The following is a 19,862-nucleotide window of genomic DNA, read 5'->3' on the forward strand; positions in this document are numbered from 1 at the left end:
TGGAGTTTGAATCAGAACAGTCGCTTGAAACATCACATTGGCAGCATTTGGGGCCAAGAAGTAAAAAGGTGTAGGATGGACAGGGAGCTGTAGAAGTTACCTGAGTGTTTTGAAACCATCACTTCTTCTCAGGGGTTGTCTCTTCTTAGCAGCAGGCCTGGGCACACTCCAAGCTTGGATTTGGAAGTCAAGGTGGAAGCACAGAGCCAAAGGCTGGATGTGTTCCATCATGCTCTCCCACTCCCTCTGCCTGTACCAGGCATTTCCCCTTTTGGGAGCTCTGGCAGGGGGTTCTGAGTGCTCTGAACCCCAGTGGTTCTGCTGTAAGGAAGGGAGCAAAACAAATTCAAAACCTGTTTGTCTTCCACTCACAGCCAGGTTTTAGGGTGGGGAGTCCTGAGGGCCTCTCTCATTGATAATTTTTGGGTTTCCTTGGGGACCTCTGTGACATTTCTGGTCTGATCAGTGAAAAGAGGAGAGAATTTCACAGTATTTCCTAAGGAGAAGGTGACACTGCAGTTGTGAGTGTCTGTTGTTGATACTTCCCAAGCCTCCTCCTGTGACAGGGAACATCCTGTGAGCCCCATCCAGAGCAGAGGAAAGATTAAATTACTGGTGTGAAACAATGATGCCTGGAATACTGAACAGTATGATTTTGTTCTTGCATTTAGACCCTTTGCAATTGTCTGTGCGAGTTCTGTGATGGTTTTACTTGTGACCTCAGTTGTAAAGGTGGGAAATAGTTACCATTCCCTTAAAATCAGGTGTCATCCTGTTTTGAGCTGGTCAGGAATTTGCTCAGCAGCCCTGCCAGGTGCTCCTGTGCTGCCTCTCTGCTTCAGCAGTTGCCCAACAAACCCTTCCCAAGGCATCCCTGGGCTCCCACTGGTTTCATGGCTCGGTGATCTTAAAAGTCTTTTCCAGCCTAAGTGATCCTGGGATTCTCTGGTGTTCACACACCAGTGGTGAAGTAAAGGATGTTTAGAAATGCTGGGAAATCAGTTCTCCCTCAGCATGGTCAAGCACTGGCACAGTGATTCCTCACCAAGGTTGTTGGGAGGGAGCACAAAGCCTGTGGGAATGAAACACGAGCTCGCTCTCTGTCTTGAACAGAGTGTTCTGTCTGACAAGTGTTAGCTCTTAAAAATGCATGAAAATGTGTCCTTTTGGAGTTTGTATCTAAGAAAGAGCAATTTAATAGCTGTGAGGAAGGGCAGGCCAACTCATCCCACATCTGCCTACAGCCTGGGACTAAAGCCTGCAGGCTCCCACACTGGGGTGGGCACTGGGGCTGTTTCTGGAGGGGGTTTTTAGGTCTCTTCTGTGACTGAAGGGGGGACAATAGTGAGAAATGAGCAGTTAGAGATGAGAGAAGGACACTGTTCTGCAGCCTCTGGAACTCGATCGCGTGGGGCCCCCGAGCAAGGTAAAACTGGGAGGTGTTTTGGATGGAGCTCTGCATCCTACATGGAATATTCCATAGGAAGCATTTGGGAGGGAGCCTTTGGCACTGAAGCAGAGGAGGGAGCTGGGGCTGTATCTCTTTGAGGGAGCTGCAGGGTCTGGTTAAGTGAGGAATCTCATGTCCTAACTGAGCTGTGCAGAGTCACACCTTGCTCATACCTGTCAGCAGTGCAGGTACAGCACCAGGACTCTGGGATGGGTGTTCCTGGGTTTTTCTCCCTCTTTCAGTCTTTAGATTCTTTAGCACTTGCTTCTTAAGCTCTTTGTGAGCTTGGCACTAATCTTCCCAAAGCAAAGCTGTCATCCCAGACACCCTCACTGAAGGAAGGAATTTTGGGGTGGGGGGAAGAGGTCTTGTTTTGAAGAGCATCCGAGCTGTTCTGCAGCCTCACTGTACCAGTGAGAGGACACTCTGGTTTGAGACAGGTATAAGAGGTCAGAAATGCTGAAAAACAAGCAGATTATATGTTTGTTAAATTACACATATGAGTGGAAACATTTGAATCTGCTGCTTTCCTGCCCAGGCTCTCAGCCTGGCAGGGGGAATTGTTTGGCTTAGCCTTATTGCTCTTTATTCACACAGCTTTCTTGTCTGAAAGTGTAGTAGGAAAAAAGCTACTGGAAATTAAAGTCTAAAAATCAGTTCTCTGGAGAAGAGCCAGAGTCCTAAAAAGCAAATTGGAAACATAAGAAACCTGAGTGCCGCTCTCATCTGGAACAATAAACACTTCCTAATGAAACAGATGGAATGTACCAAACCACACTCCCACCCCTTTCCTAAATGCAGGGGGACACCAGAAAGCAGCATAATTGGGGTTTTTAGTGTTAGGAAGAAACTGGCTCCCGAGGCAAAACAAGCAAGAGGAAAGAAGGAGCCAAACAGGGCTCACCACGGGCTTTGGGCAGCTGAGAGCTGGGCCAGGCTTTTCCCAGCCTTCCAAATCCCTGCCTGGTTGCTGAGGGCTGATAATGGGATTTTGTGTGAGGCTGACCCACAGGCTTACCTGAAATGTGTGGTTGGGAGAATTCTGAGCTGTTGGGTTTAGCAATGGAGGAATTATTGGGGGGGGGTGGATCTGACTGATCTTGTTGCCATTTGCCCTCAGCTCTTGGTCACTTTGTGCTGGGTAACTCAGATGCTGGTGGGGCTTTTTGGGATGAGATGCTTCTGCTCTGCTCCCTCAGCTTGGTTGATGAGCTTCAGCCACATATTCACCATTTATTTTATCAAGCCTTGCCTGCCTGTGAACAGACATGGAGACCCAATTCTTGAGCATCTGCTCTCCCAAGGAATAACTGCAAAAGCTGTGGCTCATGTTTGGCCTTCCAGTGTTATTTGTCTGGCTCTTGCACTGTAGAAGCTTCCTGTGATGCAGGGGAGATCTCTGTATGGAATAGTGGACCTTTCCTGGTCCGGGAAGAGGAAGCACAAATCTCTTTCTCCAGGAAAGAACTCAAATTTCCATGGACTGCTTGGCTGTGTTAAAGCTCCTTTAAAGTAATGAAGCAAGTCCACTGGGGCTGTGTGGTTGAGCTCATCCCCATTCCCCTGATTCCTACCTAGAATTGGGAGCTGGCTTAATATATATTTAGACTCAACCAGTGTCAAAATTTCAAAGTCTTAAAAATAATCCGCATGAATTTCATATTGATCTTCCTGAGTGTCTAAATGCCCTTATTGTCCCTCTGTATAATACTAGAGTCCTGCAGGGACCTGGATTAGTGGCTGGTTGCAGACAGGGCATGGCTGGAGCTCCTCTGTGAGCTTTGCAGGCAGGTTTGGAGCACGTTGGGCAGCTCCAGGCGTGATCCCTCTGTGCTCGGCGGACACGGAGCATCCCAGCTGGACGGAGCTGGGAAGCAGCTCACCCTCCCCATCACTGCACAAAGCACAGCAGTGGAGGCCCTGGATGTTTTCCTGAGCTTCCATGACAGTTGGATGAATAGCACGGCCTCCCACGGTGCCAGAATCCGGTCTCCTGGGTCAGGTGAACCTCGCAGGCAGCGGAGATTTCCCTCTGAATAGACCCTTTATTTCTGAAGCAGCTTGGAATGAGAGGATGTTTCCCTCCCCAAATGCTAATAACAACTCCTGCCTGCCTGGGAGGTTCAGCTTAACTGCCTTGAAGGAAGTGTACCATAGGCAGATTGTTGTCTGGGACACACCTGGTTGCTACCCAGCTTTGAAATGCTTTTTGGTTCGAGGAGACACTAATTTTAACATTGCCACTTCCATGGCAATGTAGGCTTGAATCGCTGTGAGTGGGTTTATGACTTGGAAAACATGGATGCAGAGATTAGGCAAATGGTAAAAGTGCAAAGTCCACACGTTTTAGGGGAGTTCCCCTCTGAATTTTGCTGCTTCAAAACACTGCAGCCTTAAGCAGCAACACTTCATCCTCTTCATGCTCTCGCCTGCGGGTTTAAACAGCTAATACTTAATAAACCCAAATGTTTAGTGAATTGTTGTTTGTTCCCTTCTGTCTCCTTAGAGTGTGAGCCCATAGAAGCAATAGCAAAGTTTGACTACCTTGGCAGGACAGCACGAGAGCTGTCCTTCAAAAAAGGAGCCTCCCTCCTGCTCTACCAGCGGGCCTCGGACGACTGGTGGGAGGGACGGCACAACGGGATCGACGGCCTCATCCCCCACCAGTACATCGTCGTCCAGGACACGTATGTGCCACCCTGGCCTTGCCAAAAACTCGGGTGTGGAGGGGAGTGTTTGTGCCAAGGTGTTGGCACCAGGTGGGGGCAGTTCCTCCTTCAGCCTCCCCTGCGGGAAGGGGAGCGGGCAGAGCTCGGGGAGGTGTCACTGCCCACGGGTGTGGAGGTGTCAGAATGGTTCTGGTGCCTGGGAAAGATGCAGAGCTGGGATCTGCAGGTTGCTCACAGGAGTCAGGCTCTCAGGCTGGAGGGGGATTTTTCAAGGGGGAATGGCCTTAAGCTGCAGGAGGGCAGGTTTAGGTTGGATATCAGGAGAAAATTCTTCCTGTGAGGGTGGGGAGACCCTGGCACAGGTTGCCCAGAGAAGCTGTGGCTGCCCCATCCCTGGAAGTGTCCAAGGCCAGGTTGGACAGGGCTTGGAGCAACCTGGGCTAGTGGAAGGTGTCCCTACCCATGGCAGGGGGAGTGGAACTGGATAATCTTGAAGATCCCTTCCAGAAAACCATTCTATGATTTGAAGGATATCTAATGATTCTTAAGAGAAAGACACCAGCACTGTGCTGCTGGCCCGTGTGTGTGTTTTCATGCACAGTGCTGCATTTGAAATTCAGTGCTGTTGGTCCTGTTCTGGTTGTGATGTGCTTCCCTCCTCCTTCCTAGTGAGGATGGAATCTCAGAAAGGTCCAGCCCGAAGTCTGAAATAGAAATAAACTCTGAGCCACCAGAAGAAAAAGTGACAGCCAGAGCTGGTGCCAGCTGCCCAAGCGGGGGGCACGTCGCAGATATTTACCTTGCAAACATCAACAAGTAAGAACAGCCTTGCATTGTTTTCCTGAACTGTAAAGAGCTTGGTGATGAGCCCAGTGAAATCCTTCCTTCCCTGACAAAGGTTCATTAACCAGCACTGCCACCATTCTTCTCTGCTTCCCCCTCTTCTAACCCACTCACGTTTTGCTGCCCGAGCTCTGTCACCAGTGTGGCCAATGCTCATTTAAAACCCCACTGGCTGCTCTTCCCTGTCCCCAAGGTGCCATCTGTTCCTGTTTTCCCAAATATGCCCTATTTTAAGAGCTAAGCAGAGGAAGGGAGGGGAATGGTGGAGTGAGATCTTGTATCGTGCGTCCCCATTCGTTGTTGCGTTCCGTGATCTGTCGTGTCTTGTCCACATTTAACAAGTTTTGTTTGATGGGGTGGGGGGACAATTCCTTCAGAAACTGGTGTCCCATTTTGTGATAAATGCCATTCCTGAAGTCCCACCATCTGGCACTGCCTGTAACACTCTCTAGTTTCTCCAGCACTTCTCACCTCAGGTTACTAACCATATGCTTGCAGTGGAACAGCACAACCCCCTGTTGCTCTAACCTTACTTTCTCTACCAGAAATTGTTGCCTTAGCCAACACTCAACATAGTAAAAAAGCTGAAAAAATCAAGCCAGTAACAGACTAAATTTCATGATCTGTTATTTCATTTTTCTGGAGCAGACTTATCTTTCTGATTATTTCCTTAGCATTAAAACCCCCACATCTCTATTGTGCAGTGAAGGTATTATGTGATAATTACAGTTTGATGGGAGGGGATAGTCTTAACCTTCAGTTAATTTAACAGAATGTAGTCTATAAAGGCATTAACAGAAATGCATCCTTTTAAAAGGTTTGGACCTGCTTATGGCCTAGAGGGCCTGGTCTTTAGTTATGGGATTCAGCAGAGCTCCACTGATATCTTTGAAGCCATGTTAATCTGCATCAGCTTGGGATCTGGGCTTTCCTTTATGATATTTATTGTCTGAGCCACTGAAGTAGCCATTCTGCCAGTTATGGAGAGATTTGTGTAATCACAGACCTATGTTGGAGCTTCACCATCTGCTGGCTTTGGTAGTGTTGTGTGTAGTGTTTTTAAGAAGCCTGGGTAATGTCCACTCCAGTTTTTTTTTTTCCCTTTACTAGGGAACCTGATATTTAGCAACAGTAGCATAAGACTCATTTTGTTGTTTTTTCTTTAGGAATGAATCTTCTGACCTATGTGTGAACAGACTTGAGCAAAATTAAATCAGATGGTTTCGCAATGACAGTTGTGCCACCCACTGAATTATTATTTGGATGCCAAAATCCTACTGGAGTTAACACTTTCTTGCAGTTATTCATGGGGCTGGTGCTATATATAAATGGATCCTTCCCTGTATAATGGATGCCAAGCTTCAGACCTATGGCATAAAGTATTCTGCTGCATTGGCCTTCCTATGATTTGAGAGGAATCGTGCTGTCAGACCGCAAGGTGCTGGGGTAGAAACTAAATTCTTTGGAGCAGTTCATCCATTTGACATCATCTTTTGGTTTATCTGTAGCCCTGCATAGAAAAGTGCCTTGTGGTCCTGCCAGAGCCATGAAAAAGAACCACCTCTTACCACCAGCAAATATTGGAAATGATCATTAACCCCACACTGGGGTTCTTTGCTTGCTGATCTCTGAAAATAATAACTTGATGCCTTGGGCCAGGAGCTTAGTAGACTTATACTGTGTCCTCCAGTCAAAAATTGTAGCTCTGCTCTTCGAATGTAATAAAAACACATCATCAAAACCTGTTGAAGGCACAGAGGGTTTTTTTTGTCTTCAAATACAGATTCTTTTCCTCTTGACCAAGTTAATCACGTTCCATCCAAGCTTTCTGGTTTTGCTCTGAACGTGCCCAGCTGCCAGAACTCAGCCTCGTTGTTAGAAGTGTTGAACTGGAACGATTTATAATTTCACTGTATCGCAACCACTCCTAAAATCCTGGGCGTGTTTGTAATCTGGGTTATCTTTTTATGTCTCTTCCCATTGTCCTCTGTGTTGTTTTTGGGGGGATATCTTCAAAAAAAATGACAGCTGGTTGTTTGTACCTGCTTGTATTGACTTGTTTTGCTTTTGTGACTGAAGGCAAAGAAAGAAACCAGAGTCAGGCAGCATCAGAAGAGCCTTCCGTCAAAGTGACAGCCATGGACTAGGTAGTTCACTGGCAGAACCAGCCTCCCCCGGAGCCATAGCCGGTTCCAGACCCTCATCTCAGCCCATTATGAGCCAAAGTCTTCCCAAGGAGGTTCCAGATAAATGCTCCATCAGTGGCCACGGCAGCCTCAATTCCATCAGCCGACACTCGTCGCTGAAGAACAGGATCGACAGCCCCCAGATCCGGAAAACTGTCACAGCAGGGAGGTCCAAGAGCTTCAACAACCACCGGCCCATGGACCCCGAGGTCATTGCACAGGTAAGGAGGAGGGGGTTGCCCTAAAGGCTTGGCTTGGAAATTTGAAGGATTTTTTAATGAGGTGTTTTAATGCGAAGTCTGATTTAATCTCGTGTCCGTTCCCTTCTGGGGGATGGACCATCTCTGTCATGGTGAGAGACTGCAGGAGCTGGGCCTGGGTAGGCTGGAGAAAAGAAAACTGAGAGGGGATCTCGTCAATCCTTACAAATATCTCCAAGGGGTATCAGAGGATGGTGCCAGACTCTGTTCAGTGACAGGACAAAGAACCACAGCCATAAACTAAAACACAACAACTTCCACCTCAACTTGAGGAAGAACTTCTTTCCATGGAGGTGGCAGAACCCTGGAACAGCTGCCCAGGGAGGGCATGGAGTCTCTCCCTCTGGAGACATCCCAAACCCACCTGGATGTGTTCCTGTGTCACCTGCTCCAGGTGACCCTCCCTTGGCAGGGGGGTTGCACTGGGTGATCTCCAGAAGTCCCTTCCAACCCCAACTACCCCGTGATCCTCTCAATGCAATATTAACTTACAACACAGCTTGAGTCTACCCTTTCATCCTTGCTTTGTGCAAGGCACTGAGGCTGCTTTCATGAGGGAATATAAACAGTCAGCTCCTTCCTCCATAAAAACTTGGCCCTGTTCATTATTCAGAATTTAATTTCAACAATAAAAAGCGTCCATTTCAGACAGTGACACAGATTTCAAAGCTGTCAGCAAGGAATTAAACAATCACAACTCCAAGACCCCGAGAAAAGCGAAGTATTTAGTGTCGACTTAACATTCTCCTGTCAGTTGTGCAGACTTGCCTGTGGTGAGACATTGGAAGCACATGGAGCAGCACAGCCAAAATAAAAGCAGGCTACTGACTCCTTCAGTGCTCCAGTGGCATCTTTATATGCTCACGGGCTTCAGAACCCAACTGAACATAATCCTGCTGCTTTTCATGAGCTGTTTATTCAGGCAAGTGCCTTGAAGTGAAGGGCAGGCTGCAAAAGATGTAAATGTTACCAATTTCCCTCTTCCATGAAGGATCTGCCCTGGTGGATGTGCCTGCACTTGCATGTTGCCCGTACCAACTGTTTGCAGTATGGGATGGATGCATCTATCTAAAGCCAAGGAATGCTCCAGGCTCGGATTACAAAGCCAGCCCTGGGAGACCTGACTGCTCTGCCTGGTTCAGGACTCTGGAGGTTTCTGAGGAGGGGAAAATATGTGAAAATTAAACGTAATTTTTATTGACAAAACAGCAAGTCCAAATAATAAATAAACCCAAATTAAAACCTGATGGGTGTTCTGATGGAAGGTTGTATTTTGCTGTTATGAGTATCTTTAGCCCATTTGTTACAGTGGAATTATAATATACAGCTCCTGCTGCCTTCATATTTCCCTGTCCTTCCAAGGCTTTGGTTGATATAAATCAGATTCTTTGTTTTATCAGTTAGGATCTCCTCTCCCTGCCAGAACATACACTCCATTGTTTCACTGGAGAAGAGTCTGGGGAGGAAAAGGAACGAGGAGGGCAAAACAAATAAAAAAGAGGAGGGAGAAAAAGATCAGACTGTGTTAAATCAGTGCTTCTCTCTGCCCTGTGACATCTTTTCAGACACCATCTAATAACCCTTGTGCATCTTACATATTCCCCCAAACACAGAACTAAAATCTGCCTGGCCTCAGGACAGACTGGGAGGTGTCAGATTACTGTCTCTGCTTTATTCCACCATTCCTTGACTGATTTACCTTCCCCACCCCCTGAAAAACCTCGGGAGGAAGCTGAAAAGCTGTGGCCAAAGTGTGAGTCAGAGCAGGGCTGAGCTCTCCTGCTCCCCAGGGAATTCTGTGCCTCGCTGGGTTCACCAGTGTAGGTCCTGCTCCAGCTGAGACAGAACCACCACATTTTTGTCTCAAAACTCTCTTTATATTTATTTGTTAATAACTGTGATATTTTATAAGAGGAAGGAGAAGTGCCAGCTTGAATTTCTATACGTGTTTCTGGTATCTTCTGCGTGTTCTAAAATGCTAAAATTTTACTTTTTAATATCTATATACAGATACATATTTATATATAATATATATTATAAATACATAAGTATTTATATATTTATATCTATTGATATATCTATATATTATATATTTATATATTTATATACTTTTTAATATCTATATACAGATACATATTTATATATAACATATATTATAAATATATAAGTATTTCTATATTTATATCTATTGATATATCTATATATTGTATATTTATATAGATATATTTTATATAATATAATTATTATTATACATTCTCTGTAGTTTTATCATTTTTATATATTCTATATTGTATATTGTATTTAATATTTATTTTATATAATTGTATATCTAGATTACATATAGACGTCTCTATATATCTATATGTAATATAGATATCTATAGATATAGATATATATAGATATATCTATATATATAGATAGATAGATATAGATATATCTGTATATATCTATATATATGTAATATATACCTATATGTAATATAGATATATAGAGACATATTTATATCTCTCTATATTTAATCTGTATTTATATATTTATATCTATGTTTTATATATATTTGTATTTATATATTTGTGTGTGTATATTTATATTTGTATGTGTATATATATCTATATTGGTATTTATATATTTATGTCTATATTTGTATTTATATATTTATATCTATATTTTATATCTATATCTGTATTTATATGTCTATATATTTGTGTTTATATATTTCTACCTATAATTTTATATTTATATAACATACATTTATAGATATTTTTATATATTTATGTATATTTTTATATTCGTATTTTTATATATTAATATTTTATATATTATATATTAATTAAATTAAATATTAATATATAAGTTAATTAGATATTTATATATATATTGATATTTATATATTTCTGTGTCTGGGCTCTATTCACTGGGTTTCTCCTCTGTGTTTGCAGGACATTGAAGCCACCATGAACTCTGCTCTGAACGAGCTGCGGGAGCTGGAGAGGCAGAGCAGCGTCAAGCACACGCCGGACGTTGTCCTGGACACCCTGGAGCCCTTGAAAACGTCCCCCGTGGTGGCCCCCACCTCGGAACCCTCCAGCCCTCTGCACACCCAGCTCCTCAAGGACTCTGAGCCGCCCTTCCAGCGCAGTGCCAGCACGGCCGGGGACATTCCGTGCACCTTCCGGCCCGTCAAGTCCGTCAAAATGACCACGCAGGTGAAACCTCCGGCCACCCGCCCCAAACCCGCCGTGTTCCCCAAAACCAGCGCCACGAGCCCCGGCGTGGCCTCCTCCGCCTCCCAGCAGCCCCCTGACAAGTCCTGTACTGTGTGATGAACTCGGGGCTGCTCCGTGGAGACGGCTCTTACCGCTGCGGATGGAGAGACTCCGTTACAAAGACGTTAAAATTCCTATTTAAGTGATTTTTTTTTTTTTCCCGAACTTGAAGGTTTAGTTGTGAAACTGCCACTCGCTCTTCCCGGGAGCGAACTGAGTGGTAACAACCTCGTCCCACGTCCCCACATGGCTGATGTGTGTGGGGCAAAGCGGTTCCTGCCACGCTCGGGGAAATCCGGAGTCGGGTCACTGTGAAGCTGAGCAGGAAAACACACACAGGAGGGATGAGTTGGATCTTGGTTTCTGGTTGATGCCTTGTCCAAGTGTTTGGCCGCTGAAAGAAACACTCAGTGGCATCCTGTTTTTGGATACTGGTGTAGTGACTTATATATTCTGTGTTTCATTTATCACAGGGAAACAATAGGATAGATTTTAGTCTCTTGCATGTTTTGGTGCCACTGGTTACGTGGAGCTTGGACATGCCTGTTTCTTGTGCATTATTATTATTATTATTATTCTGTCGCCCGCCGGTGCCACGGTGGTTTAAGGGTCTGTCTTGACTTCCATCACATCCTCTGGTTTTGTTTGTTTGCTCCCCCTTCCTTCCCCCTCCCCGGGGCCAAAACCCTTGGCCATCCAGCCTCATGCTTTAGTTGACACTTGTCATGAAAAATAGTTTACTCTGGAACACTCTTAGATTTTTGTGGAGTTCTATGTAATGTGTGTCTGTGCAAATATAAACAAACCTGCTCCTGAGGTTTAGGAGCATAACAAAGAGCCCAGTTGTTGCTTATGGACAATCGAGCTGGTTTTTCCCCCCTTTGCTCTCCCATATTTAAAAACAACTTTATTGTTTCAGCGTGACTTCCAGCCCGCGGGCTCTGATGTGGTGTGTGCTCTCGGGAGACTGAATGTAAAAAACAAGTTCATTTGGAAAGCTCAAGCGTCCCCTGACAGGAGCCCGCTTCCTAACGCACACAATCCTCGGTCTGATCACACGTCAGGATGGATCCTCACCAAAATCCCAGTGACAAGCACTGTAAAAAAAAAAAACACAACTTCTATCAGAAGTTTTCAAACTTCCTACCTTCTCCCTCTTTCTGGTTGCCAACGCTTCGGTCGGTGGCCGTGACTCGATTTAGGGATCTCTGCTCTTATAGAGCAGGGCAGGAAACGCCGCTGGGGACAGTGATGTGACAGCACACGTGGCTTCTGGAGTGGCTTCCCTGCGTGTCCCTTGGCGTGGCTCCTCCCTAGGACTCGGACCTGTGAATAGATTCGTGGTATTTGTATTTATCTGTAGGCAGCAAACGCTCCAGCTGCCCACAGGCTGCAAGGACTCTTTTGTACTCCTCTGGGAATTCTCCACAATGCTCATGTTTATTTAATTTAATAATAATAATAATTAAAAACAAACAAACAAACAAAAAAACCCACAACAAAGGCATGTGCCACTTGCAGCGCTAAGGAAGATTCACAGTCCTGGCTGACTCTGGTTCTCCTTGTTCCTAAACTTTTCTGGGATGTTAAAACAAGCTGCACATCTCATGTGTTCATCAGACAAATTCAGGCAAGGGCAAGATAAGAAAAATCATTTTTCTTGCCCGTTTAGCTGAGTTTCTTTCCAGTTTGTGGGTTCCCCGTGACTGTGATGTCGGTTTAATTGGCACTTAGTAATTAAAAAAGAAGAAACAAAACGTGCTTTTCTAAGAAGGGCTGCTGAAATGGGTTTTTTCTCATTAATTTAGGATGTTACTTGGAAAAACGGAGCAGGGTTTTCCTGTGTCCCTGCCCGTCCCCACACGCACAGCCCCCCCTCCCTCTACAGGAGCAATCAATCCCTATTAATGATGGCTTTTCAAAACACCAACTTCCTCTGTGCCCTAAATTAAGAAAATTGTGGAACACTGGAAAGATTTCAGTGAGAACACTCTTTGTTATCCATTTCTCCTCAGCTTTCCCTGGGGAAGCCCCATGGTACGTGTGTGACTGTCACTGGACCTCACAGAAGATCCCAACGGCGCGACCGGCGACCTTTGCTCTCAGGTTCTGATGGACTTCTACCACCAAGGAATCACTCGTTCTTTTGGGGAAAAATAGAATTAATTAAACTTGTAATTTTTTGCTCAGGCAGAACTTGCTGGCATTTCCTTTTAAGTAGGAATTTTTTTGGTTTTCTTTTCTTTTTTTTTGGTCGTAAATGACCAAAGTTAATCTGTATCAGGAGCAGGATCTCTGTAAATCGACTTCAACTCATTTGTAATGCCTTATTTTCTTTCTATTTTTATGCCTAGCGTTCATGTTTCTAAGAATAAGTGTCCAGCCACGCACAGCACATTGGAGGAGATGCTCTTTTCTATCTTCCAGGTCTGAAGTGTGAAATTAGGAGATTTAAACAACAGCAACAACAAAAAAAAAAAGACTTCAGGTTACTGTAACAGCAACTGTCTGTATCTGAATTACTGTGCTTCTCTAGCATCCACAGCTCTGGGACAATCCTGCTGCCAAGGGGAATGTGCTTGGCAGGATAACCTGTATATGGAGCAACTCAACTGGAATTCTGGTGTGCACTGTGATTGACACTTAACATTTACAGCAAGCAATATGACAGGCTGAAGGTCATCCTTCCTCTCCCTCGTGCTCCGGGTCTGCCCGGCCGGCAGAAAAACTCAACACGCGGGGGAATCGAACGCCAAACCAGGAAAAAGAGGATTTCACCTTGCCTGCTTCACTCTGTGAACACACAAGGCCAAGAGAAGGTTTGCCACGAGGGTTTAATGCCCGGGGTCGCTGCTGGAGAGGTGGGAAGGAGGGACTGGGAAAGTCGGTGCCGCTCCCTGCGGGAGAAGAGACCGGCGTAGGGTGGGCAAGGACGGCGCAGTGGTTTGCTTGGGGAGGTGCCAACGTCGCTTCATATCTTCATGTTCCGAAGAAATATTAGCTCTTCCGTAGGAATTCTCTTTTCCGTGACTTTTTTACGTAATGTTCGTGTCAAATGTAAAGACAAGAAGTGTTGGATAACTGGAATAACGTCTGTCTGTTCGATAGTGCTCGGGATGAACAACGGGGTGTTCACCCTTGTTCATCGGGTGTTGGATTGGAATAATCCAAAGCAAAAACTTTTGAAATAGAACACAGTTTTAGGTGATCTGAATAGTTTCTGAAGCTCGAACCTTTTCTGGCTTATTTCCCTAGTTGGGAATGGAGCAGTGTGCTTTAACCAGTGCTAAATTTCTGCCTCTCGAGGGCATCCAAAGGCTTGCAGTTGATAAATTGTAAATTTGTCCTTCGTGTCAAAGCAGTGGGGCACGATCAGATTCTCTCACTTTATCTGTACTGGATATTCTATTGCAATGAAAAATGAGTAAATAATTAGAGTGCACTGTGACAGCAGAAAAAAAAAAATCGTTGTATATGTCTGTATTTTGATACCTGTTCGAAAGGAGTCTTTGGGTTTCCTGTGCTGAATACCTCATGTGTTGGGTTTTGGGAGTTTTTTTGTTGATTTTTTTTTTCTTTTTTTAAAAATTATTTTTTTTTCTTTTTTTTTTTTTTAAGGCAAGATTGTTCTTGCACAAAAGTAGGTTAAGATAACCGAGTTCTCATAAATTTATTTACCGAATCGAAACGCTTCGGTTTGGCAAGAAATTCCATCTGTTGTAGTTCCCTCACCTTGCACTTGGTACAAGGGGCGACCCGGCGCACTTGGAAGAGCTCCAGCAATACTGGGACGAGAGAAGTTCACTGCAGGTGGAGTTTGCTGCCTTATTTCTCTTCTTCTGTGCGTCAAAAACCTCAAATTCAGTTGAAGGTTGTATAGATTTGGGGATTTATGGGGCTTTTGAGAGATGTTCTTCCGCAGAAATCGATGTCTCCAGTTGTTAGCACTTCAGATCCTTTTCCAGACCTGTGGACCAGGTAGGGTGGAAACGCTCCATTGCTGGTGGGATCCATGTTGAGGGAACACTTAAAATGAGGTGGTGGTCTCAGTGGGGCGTAGGTTGTTAGTTAAGGCAACAATAATGAGGGGAAAATCCCCAAAAATCCCAGTTTGAGACAGTTTGACTCAGTAAGAGGCTCTGGCCCCAGTCCTGCACATCCATGAGGACGTGTGGGAGTTGAAGGATGTGCCCCTGTCCCTTGGAGTGTGGTTTGGTGGCCAGAGGAGGGGATACCTGTGCCTGGCAGGATCAAGCCCTGACTTTGCAGGGATGTGCTCCTAAGTATAAATATATTTTTACTTGCTGACCTGTGAACCACAAGCAAGGAAAACTGCTTTCAAAAACAAAGAAACACAGGAGCACTGGGGCATTTCCCTCACTTTAGGAGCCTGTCGTGGGCCGAAAACGAGTTTAACAAGATGGGGATTTATTTATTTTGAGATTTTTAGCTTTCACAAAAATGACAGGCCCTGTTGTGGGTTTATCTGACCTTGGCTAATGCCCCTCAAATGCAGTTGGAGACATAAAGCTGTTTCTTTAGTGGCCTGGTAGAAGAAAAGGGTGTTCTCTCTCTCATGGGGGACGTTGTTTGTTCCCCACAGGGATGCTCCCAGCGCCAGCTCTGGGAAAACACCGAGCACTTCATGGACTGAACTTTGGGGTCTGAGCTCTTTCCAGATCAGCTCTCTGCGTGTCTCTGTGTCCGTGTGACAACCTGGTACTTGAAAAAAAAAAAGAAAATACAAATACTTGACCCTCTGCCTTGTGCCTGTGGGGCCGGGATGGCCCCGGCTGTGTCACGCACAAGTGGTTCCAGGCTCTGCCGCCGCCGCCTGAAGGCAGATGGATTCTTTTCCAGGCTCGGTTCTAGGAACAAACCATCTATTTTGGTGGCTCTCGAGATGCCAAAACAGCAGTTCAAGGCCTGGAAAACGTCAGGTTTGGTTGGTTGGTTTGGTTTTGGGTTTTTTTTTTTTCCTGTTCTATTTTGTGCTTCCTATAACGTAGTTTGGGACAAAAGCATTGCTTTTCAACGATGGGCCAAAAAGAGGCAAAGGTGGAGAGGGAGGGCAGCTCCCTGCTGTACTAATACTTGATCTACCAAGCTTCATACAGGGTAAATATTTAGCAGTTTGCAGTGGAAATTGTAGATGGACCCGTCCTTTTCAAGGCACTGTAGTAACCTTACTCCTGAGGTGGACTTCACCAGCCTTTTCTCCAGGCGGAGCCCTGAGATGTGAATAAGCCAAGTCCAAAGGACTGGACTCGTGAGTGTGCCAAACTGCTGGAGCAATACTTGTGAGCAGCAGGTTCTTCAAAAAGACCAGCTCTATGTAGCCAAAGCGGGGGGGCAATTACTGAAAACCATCTCTGATTTGAAGGGATCGCAGTGATGTGGCTCTGCTGTAACGTTGGAAAAGTGGGGTTGCAAAGTCTAGAAATGTGTGTTTTCTGTCTGAACCTCGGTCCTGTGGTGGCTCGTACGGTGCGTTGGGGTTGGGGTCGTCGACAGCAGTTGTTTAATGGTGGGATGGAATGTTCTTGCTAAAACAGTTTCCATTGTTTCATGTCTTCTACACCAATATATATACGGTGTATATATTAAACTGTGTAAAATTGTACTTTGTATATAGAACTCTGTACAATATGGAGGTACAGCCTTCTTTTTTTTTTTTTCCCCCCCCCCTCCCCCTTTTGGTACAGTATTGTACAGTATTAGGAGTCGATGTGTTGGAAATGTTCAGTCCATGCTGGGGCAACAAAATGTATCCATTGTCATTAGCAATAGTTTTGGAGAAATAAATGTTTTGGGTATGGTGGAAACACTGACCTGAGGGTGCCGGTGTGTGATGTCTGGAGCGAGTGTGGGTGGCTGGGTTTGAGTGGGAGAGAGGGTGAGCATGGCCTGTGGGGGCTTTTGGAATCCTCAGGGTTGTTGCTACAGGCACTGGTAAGTAGGTGAGGAAGAATCTGCAGGATTCAGGAATACAGAGTGTCATTCACAGGCACTGGGACACTCGATCCCAGCAGGGAAGGAGCATCATTGTGGCCCAGGGATAAGGGGGATCCAAAGGACAAGGGACTCACACGGGCAGGTAGTGATAGGACAAGGGAGAATGGCCTCAAACTGAAGGAAAGTTGGTTTAGATTGGGTTTTAGGAAGAAATGCTTCCCTGTGAGGGTGGGGAGACCCTGGCACGGGTTGCCCAGAGAAGCTGTGGCTGCCCCATCCCTGGAACTGCCCAAGGCCAGGTTGGACGGGGCTTGGAGCAAGTTGGGCTGGTGGAAGGTGTCCCTGCCCATGACAGGGGGCTGGAACTGGATTGACTTTAAAGTCTCTTCCAATCCAAACCATTCTGGGATTCTGTGACTCCGCTGTCCCCCCACCCTGGGCTTGCACGCACCGACCACCACCAGCAGGATTCCACAGGGCAAACACTTCCCTTGCAATGACCTGATTTAAAAATGCTTAATCTTCCTCATTTTCCTGGAGAGGATGGACCCCCAACTGTCTCAGGAAAGAGGATTTAAGATTGAGATTATGGACTGGATCATTATTATTATTATTATTACCAGCTTTCCCCAGCCTTGGTTTTTCAATAGGCCTTTTCCAGAGCACGGAGGGGAAAACGTGGCAGGGCTGTGTCATTTTTGGATTCCCTTTGTTTAGATATCAAGGAATTACCTATTTATGGTGATGTCTTGATGTTTAATCAAGACATTTTGTGCTCAGATGGGAGTGAGCTGTGGACAGCTGTCCCCGCTGTCCCTGGGGTGAGCTCCCGAGGGGATGGAGCATCCCTGTGCTCCCTGTCCCACATCTCTTTTAGGGACTCAAGAGCTGGAAACTCAGGATGCTTTTACTTCTTAGATTAGTAGCCCAAATCACAGCAGCTTATGTGGTAATACCCTAAAGCAGGCTGGGCCCAGTGGCATGTAGGTGGTGGTTTTTTGCTTTTTAGACAAGAAGTAGGAGTCAGAAAGGCAATGGGGTGACACAGATAACAAATGATTTTTGATTTTCTTTGGGTCCCTGCTGTCCAGTAGTAGAGGACACTGTGATTCATCCCTTAAACCCTCTGATGGCATCAAACTGCAGGGAGGTCTGATCCTCCCTCACAAACCTCTTGTTATGGTTGTTTTTAACAAGGAAATGTGGTGGCGAGGGGAGGGTTTGTTTGCTTGTGAAGGGTCGGTGGGGAAGGGAAGGGGATGCTCTGGGAAGGACCACGGCACTTGGTGTGAAGAAATGGGACCATTTCAGCCTCTCATGAACGTTCCCCAGGAGCAGGTTTGTCACAGGGACACTGTGGGGACATCACCGGGGTCGTGGGCTGGGGTTTTCTGTCCCAAGCCCCCAGAGGCGAGGTCCCTGCTGCAGGCAGAGCTCGCTGCTTGTCCTTTATTCTTTAGGCTTTGCTGCCACCAGCTGGAACAATTAATTTTTGTCACAAGCTGGTTTCAAGGCCGGGTTTTTGCTCTCCCAGCCTGTGCCAGACTGGGCTCTCCCAGAGTTTATCCCCCATGGGCACGTCCAGTCCCAGTGGGACAGATGGGATTGGAGTGTCAAAACCTGCTGTTGGGGTACCCAGGGAGAGGAAACGAATTATTAATTTAAAATTATAGCAAAGGAAAGGATAAAGGGGTCTGAAAGGAGCCAGGCAAACCTTGGGGACGAGTTCCTGGACTTGGGCTGGGATCTCCCTCCAAGGCTGGACCTGACTGGGAGAGCTGCTGGGGTAACTGGGATGTGCTGGAGTCCCTGGGCTCCAAGGGCTGGCACCACACTGGCATCAAGGTGTGCTGGTGTTGCCTGTGGAGAGTGGACTGAAAAGACTGGCAGCACAACCTGAAAATAACCTTTTCGGGGTGCTATGAAATATTTTAATGATTTCCTTCCTGTCTGTCTTTACGCCCCACCAGCCCAGACCTGCTCACTCATCAGTGAAAGCTGAAGCAACACGGTCAGAAGTCTCAGAAAACGCCTGAGCCTGGGTTTTCTGTCTTAAAAAAAATCTTTGTTTCACTTTCTGAGCTGAAACACAGGACGGGCCCTTTCCTCTCCTGATGCCCTGGATGGGTCCCTTGTGCTCCCAGGGCTCCAGGGCAGGAGCTGAACTTGCAGAGCTGCAGAGGGTGCAGGACTGAGTGTGGGGTGCAGGATGAACCATCACTGATTGTACCCCTGCCCACTCTGGGCCTTTGGGAAGGAACTCAGCTGGAATTCCCCTCCGGAGGTTTCGCTTGCCCCTCTTCCTCGTGTTCACTGCTCTTCATCTGTGATTTCAGTGCTGAGAAATGACATGAGAAATGAGCTGCAGGTTTTTCAGTGTGGGGAAGGGCTTCTCAAGCATCTCCATCTCAGATTTGATGATCTTTTAGTCTGGTGAGCGAGAGGCACGGCACAGAAGCCCAGCCCAGCCCTCGCTGCACCCACAGCCCAGGAGCTTGGCCAGAGCTGCAGGGACAGACCGATGGTCCTGGTTGGAGGGCACAGTTGCCACATGCACAGAAAATAAGACTAAGAATGATTTCAAGAAGTCACCCCAACGCTTTCTCTTCCTGTTAACTGGGCTGCAGCAGAAACAACTTTAATCAAAGTGATTTCAAGCTTCACGTGGTTGAACCGACGTCACTGCGCTTCCGCTGCCACGGGCTCGTCACCCCACACCAGTCCCTGCTGCCCCTTAGATAAGCTCAGGGCAAGGGCCAGTCTGTGCCCACAGTCTGGCAGCTTGGCAGCTCTCCAGAGGGTTTTCCTGGCACACTCACATGTGGCTGGGAAATGAAGCTCAGCAGGAATTAAGGAACTAGTCCCCTGTGGAGTTTATGTGCAGGCTGGTGAGATGTCCTGTTGGGTTTTGGATGTACCACACACTGGTGTGCTCACAGACCATTGCAGGCTTTGTTTGTGAGGATGGGGCCTTCAGACACACGTCCACACCAGCCTGAAGGAATTCCTGACAGTGGGAGCTGGTGCTGGTTCTGATCAAGGTGAAGTGTGGGTGTCTCTGAGCCAGGGAGGGAGCAGGAACATGAGCAGCCCCACTCTGCCCTGTGCAGGCACAGGAGGGTACCCTGAGCACCCTGCATCCTGTACCCCACCCTGCCTCCCACATCCCACCCTGCCTCCCATATCCTGTCCTGCATCCTGCACCCCATATGTCACCCTGCATCCCATCTTTC

General features: G+C 46.4%; 1 protein-coding gene across 1 annotated transcript in view; it reads left to right on the plus strand.

Moving 5' to 3' along the window:
• Window positions 1-16,505, plus strand: part of SRGAP2 (SLIT-ROBO Rho GTPase activating protein 2) — a 108,491-nt gene extending 91,986 nt beyond the window's left edge. Inside the window, exons 20-23 of the mRNA XM_051808540.1 lie at window positions 3,957-4,137; window positions 4,789-4,935; window positions 7,042-7,369; window positions 10,348-16,505. Of these exons, the coding sequence (XP_051664500.1) occupies window positions 3,957-4,137; window positions 4,789-4,935; window positions 7,042-7,369; window positions 10,348-10,731 (1,040 nt within the window). The 3' untranslated portion in view covers window positions 10,732-16,505. The remainder of the gene's footprint in view (window positions 1-3,956; window positions 4,138-4,788; window positions 4,936-7,041; window positions 7,370-10,347) is intronic.
• The last annotated feature ends 3,357 nt before the right edge of the window (window positions 16,506-19,862 follow it).

This window comes from Manacus candei, unplaced genomic scaffold (assembly GCF_025592945.1).
Source record: "Manacus candei isolate 608988 ecotype Guabito, Panama unplaced genomic scaffold, ASM2559294v1 h1tg000073l, whole genome shotgun sequence".
In the NCBI taxonomy this organism is placed as follows: Eukaryota; Metazoa; Chordata; class Aves; order Passeriformes; family Pipridae; genus Manacus; species Manacus candei.